The sequence below is a fragment of the Merops nubicus genome, unplaced genomic scaffold (assembly GCF_000691845.1).
Source record: "Merops nubicus isolate BGI_N331 unplaced genomic scaffold, ASM69184v1 scaffold40418, whole genome shotgun sequence".
Lineage (NCBI taxonomy): Eukaryota > Metazoa > Chordata > Aves > Coraciiformes > Meropidae > Merops > Merops nubicus.
The window spans coordinates 1-5527 of NW_008624492.1; the positions used below are offsets into that span (position 1 = coordinate 1).

Genomic DNA, 5527 nt, shown 5'->3' on the forward strand with positions numbered 1-5527 from the left:
CCGTGCGTGCGGCGCCCGCTCCCTCACTGAACTCCGCGCTTCTCCTAAGGTTCCTCAGACCTGAAAGCGTAGGAAAAAAACCTCGGCGTCCGCGTCGCTGCTCCTGCCGCTGGAGGTGGTAGCGGTGAAGCAGAGAGAGTTTTTTTGGTGGTTTTTTTTTTTTTTCTTCCCCCCTTGAATTCAATGGATGTGAACTTGGAGTCTTTGGACCTCGGCGGTTTTGGAATATCTACATGCTGATCCTCTTTGTTGTGTCACATCAGCTCGTTTGGGGAAACCATCCGAAGACAGCAAGATGTTTCTCGTTATCTTGTACTTCGCTTTGCCCTTAGTGGGTAAGTTGCTGGCATCTGATTTCTGTCTGTACATCGCTTCGTAAAGCAAAGCATAGGGTATCTGGGATCGAGTGCCTGACGGTTGTCAGCCTATTGTTTAGGCAGAACAGTGAAGTTTCCAGTAGTTCTTACGGCGCTGCCTCGCATCAGTTAGCCCAGTCTACATTTAAAGCTCTGAGAGGTTACAGACTTTAGATACTTGCCTGCATAGCCTCTTGTTAAATTGGATTCTCGCAAGTTACAGGGAAACTTTTCATTTTAATAAGATAAGGTTGCTTGGGGAGGACGGCGGGGGGGTGTGGGGGGTGACAGGAGCCAGCTGAAGGATTGCATCTTCACCTGAACCTGGCAGCCTGCCTGACTGCAAGTGGTTTGCAGTCCAAAGTGGTTTCCTTTCCACAGATGTTTGTGTTTCCATCTGCGTATGTCTGAGGGAGCGTGACGGGGGGCACGATGGAGAGGAGAGAGTTAATGTAATTTGCTTTGTTCTCCTGCAAAAACATCATACGTGGAGAGAAATGGAGAGGGGGAGTTGTAAATTTTACCGTTACACAGGTAGAATAAGCAAAAATGTGTACAGCCTTTAAAAAGTGACTGATGCAAAAAGAGGCTAGTATCGGTGAAGATACTTCTCTCTCTGAGCGGGTTGGTCGTGGATGTAACTGAAATTACGGCAAAGCTCTTGTGGGAAGTGAAGCCTAATGTTTAACCCCTCAGTTAAACACTCTGATAGAAAGGTTATTTGTCTCACCCAAGTGGATCTAAGGAATAAAGAATGCTTGTTTTGTCGGGCACATTGGTCCCTGTGGGTTTTCCTTCCTTTTTGTGTTTTCTCATAAACGATCCATCAGGGCTGTAACATACTGGTTCCTTGGACTCCCACAGAAGTGGGTCTCAGACCATGAAAACCCCACGTGCGTTTCCCTGAGGTGTAGCCTGAAGCCCGGAGGTCTGCGAGGTGCTGCCGTGGGGCAGGCTGCCTGTGCTGGTGCGGCGGTGCCTTGTGCTGCCCAGGTGCCTGCTTCGGAGTCCTGGTTCAGTCAGCCCCAGCCCTCAACCGGAGTGTGTTGGTTTGTGTCTCCTCTCTCTAGATGTACTTTTGTCCGCAGAAGTGAGCGGGCTGCCTGGAGGGGACCGCCTCGACTGTGTGAAAGCCAGCGATCAGTGTCTGAAGGAGCAGAGCTGTAGTACTAAATACAGGACACTGAGGCAGTGTGTAGCCGGCAAAGAGAGCAACTTCAGCCGGGCGACAGGCCTGGAGGCGAAGGATGAATGCAAAAGCGCCATGGAAGCTCTCAAGCAGAAATCTCTGTACAACTGCCGCTGTAAGAGGGGCATGAAGAAGGAGAAAAACTGCCTGCGCATTTACTGGAGCATGTACCAGAGCTTACAGGGTACGTTGCAGAACACAGAAACCTTAGATTCCCCTAATGCAGTGTGTGATTTTGCAGCCCCTCACATCTGCAGCTAGCTGAGGCTAAACCGAGGGTCTGACCCTGTAATTCACATTGTGCTCTTCAGCTGCAAACTGAGGACCTTTCATCCGACTCAAGAACAGCTGCTGCTCTGTCTCCTGTTGTTGGGAAATCCACAATGAGGGTTTCCTCCAGGGGACCCAGCTGACCTTTATAAACCAGAGTCAAAAGATAAGGGCACTAGCAAGTGCAAGAGCTACAAAAACAATCATTTGGAGACATTTTTCTAATAATATTTAAACTCCTTAATTAGGACTCACCTAACAAGATCACAGGACACCGGAACTAATTTCCTAGTTCTTTGCTGAAAGTTAAATGTGATATGAAGAGGAGCATTGTTTTAAGGAAAAGTTGTGGGGTTTTTTTATTCCCTCCCCCCCCCCGTATTTATCAGCAATATTCTCTGGATGTGCTGGGGCAGAAAAAGGGAATTAAGTGCTTCCCAGAGTGTGTAGAAGTGTCAGTTATAAGGGATATGACAGTGATTGATTTGGGACTTCTGTTCTTGATGTCACTGGCAAATTTCCCATAGCCTACTGAGAACGGTCAGGTCCTTACACAAAATATGACTATATATGATATATATATGACTCTTAGCCCTGTTTTGGCCTGGCCCTGCAGTTGAAGATGGAGTCTTTTACTCTCTCCATTTAACTCTTTCCTGTAGCTGCTTCTGCAAAAAAGAAAATCATCCTTTTCTCTTTATTTATCCGGACATCAACTGACATGTTTTAATCAGACAAAATATATTTTTGTGATAACTTTCATAATAAATGACCCTTGGACATTTTCTGCATCATAAAAAGTTTCCCTTCCAACAGCGTCTTGCTAGGAGTGTTTTGTCCTAAAGATCCTAGTTTTCAGCTTTTAACTGGGCAGCTTTGCTGTTAGGGTGAATGAAGAGGAACATCCTTGCTACAGCTTTTCTCCTGCTGGCATGAGATAGGACAGTCACTGTGATGTCACAGGCTGTCTGTGCAAATTATGACCCTATCCATGGAGGAAGGAAAGAAAAGAACTAGTGGCAGGGATAAACAACTAGCTTCTTTCAGGTGTTCTGGTAGGTAATGATTTGAGGAGAAATAGCCATGTAAGCAGATTAAAGTGAAGTACCTTTTGCTGTGACAGAGTGACTTCATTTCAGAGTAAATGTAAACAATAAAATCTTGCCCTGAGTTCTCATACAAGAAAAAAAATAATTTTTTTTTTGTCTTTAGGAAATGACTTGCTTGAGGATTCCCCTTATGAGCCAGTTAACAGCAGGCTATCAGACATATTCAGGCTAGCACCAATTGTATCAGGTGAGCAGACTTAAAATTCTTTAACTGAAACATGGCTACAATCTGCTGCTTTGTGGTTGGATTACAGAACTTCCAAGCAATACTCTCTGAAATAAAAATGAATGTTAATAGCTGTCTGGATTTAGGAAGTTCATGATATAGTTGCATAAAAGAAAACACTAATTGGTTCTGAAATAATATCTAAAAGACTGCTTGGCAGGATGGCAATTTGTATTCTTTTTGAGTCATCCTTGACGATAAATGCTAAATTTTCCTGTAGGTGGCAATCTGATTCCCCATGTTCCTAATTTACAAATCAGTTCTTTTTTGGGAAAGTGGTCAGTGCAAGTTACCTCCCATTGACATTAAAGAAAATCTGAGAATAAATCTTTCAAATATTGCATAAGGGAATGCTTTATAGTTTCATACATTTTTGTTTTAAAAAGAAATTTCATAATTAAGGCTTGTCTTCTCTTCTGGAACTGCTGCCTGTTTTAAAAGCCTTTTCAAAACTTCCTTCTTTTTCTAGTTTTTCTCTGAATAATTTTTATTGCTGTGTGACTGTTTTTCAGAACTTGTTTGCAGTAATTTGAGTATGTTGCTCAGTAATTAAACTGTGCTGTTCATTTCTTTATCAGCCTAATTTATAATCATTTCAGATCATATTTATTGAAACAGTGAATTTTGGGCATTCACAGGGGTTACAGGTTGGAATTAATTTTATTTTTTCAGAGTTTCAGAAAGTCTTATGATTATGCAGTCTGTACTCAGGACCTTTATTTGTTTAGTTATATAAAAAAATGGAATGTACACAGTATAATGTATAAGTCTGACAGTATTGAAGATGTAAGTCAACTGACATGCTATGGATAGGCATTAGTAGATGACTTCTTAAAGGAAGGAAGTAAAGACCAGAGAGATTGGCTTGACCAGTTTTCAGAAGCCTTATGCTTTTTAGGACCCTAAGTCTCATTAAAAGCCAGGAGGGCTTAGGTTGTTAAGTATTTAATGGTACAGATTTTCAAAGGCATATAGACACATAAAATGAAGATAACTGTCCATTGGGATTTTCAGAAAGGACTAAGTGATTTAAATAGGTGTTAGATGCTCAGGCAGTTTTAAAAATTCTAAGTGCTTAATGCTTCTTCAGGTATCTTAATGCCTTTGAAAATCAGCCCTTTAGACACTTTTCAAATATGACTTCAGTTCCAAATCACCTACATCTTTTGAAAGCTTTAGCCTGGTCTGATGAGCAAGTCTGATGGAGAAGTAGTAGAGAACAAAGATTTATTTCTGAAGGATCTTTATTTATTATATTTTTTATTGCTTAAAAATCCCAACTTAATACAAAATGAAGGCAAAGGAACTCAATGCAGAGGAGTTCTAGGCTGTTTTCTATATTTTATGGTCATCCTGTTGAAGGCCTAATTTTAACCTGCTTCAGGAGTTTTATCATCTCCACAGAAACACCCTGTGTACACTCTGCCTTTCTGTTACTTTTAGATTCCTCTTTCTAAACATGTTTTATGTTTCTTTTCTACCTATTCTGTGCAACAATGAAATAAGACCTAGTTGCCAGCACATGACATCCATCCTGCCACAGTCACTTGAGATGCTGGTGGACTGATTAGGACTCATTCTGTGTTACTAGTGCACCCCAAGTTGCTGTTCACTTTGTCAGAAGTTTCAGCTTTACAAGGATTGAGGGCCTGGCTCCACAAGGAGCAGCAAACAAAATTTGTATTACAGTGAAAAAACACCAGTATTCGGAAGTATTGTCATCTGAAAGAAAAAGATTAGCAAAAGCATTTTTCTTATTGTCATGGTTACTACTGCATGTTACATTCTTTAAAGCTGCCTAGACTTACACATTTTTTGCAGGGCTCTGCAAATACCCCAAACAGCAGAACTTGGTAAGATTTTTGTATCTTGATTAAAACAAAACAGAAAAAAAATGTCTGTACAAGCAGTGTTGGCAGGGGTTTCACAACTGGTGTTCTGCTAATGTGGTCATTGTGTTTATGGATGTTGCTGCAGGATTCACTCTCATTAAAGTTACTTGGGTGTAATTAAAAATGCCTATTAACCCTTTCATCCCACAAAGACCTTTCTGTGGTATTGTATGACTTGGTGTGTATCAAGTGCAATGCTTCTGCTATCTTGTTTTATTTATTTTTTTGGAAACAGTGGTGAAAATCACAACAGTTATCGTTTTATGGTACATAGAAGGGGAAAGACATTGACTAAGGTGACTCTCTTGGGTGTTACCTAAGTTTTGTAACATGTAAGTCTAAGAAATGGAAGACTTTTTAAAAAAAGCAGTTGAAGTTGATATAATTCTATACTGAAGGATGTTCAAAATTGTATCTTCTATGGAAACAGGTTGCCACTTTCTTATTAATCATTTAATCATCAATATGTTGTTTTAAAACAAAAA

The 5527-nt window shown here is 40.9% G+C and overlaps 1 protein-coding gene across 1 annotated transcript; it reads left to right on the forward strand.

Moving 5' to 3' along the window:
- On the forward strand, positions 1–3111 carry LOC103777826 (GDNF family receptor alpha-1-like; the record flags this gene model as incomplete). Its single annotated transcript, XM_008945387.1, has 3 exons — positions 1–335; positions 1427–1729; positions 3028–3111. Coding segments are annotated over exons 1-3 (427 nt in total), but the record flags the coding sequence as incomplete, so codon positions are not given.
- Positions 3112–5527: the final 2416 nt, after the last annotated feature.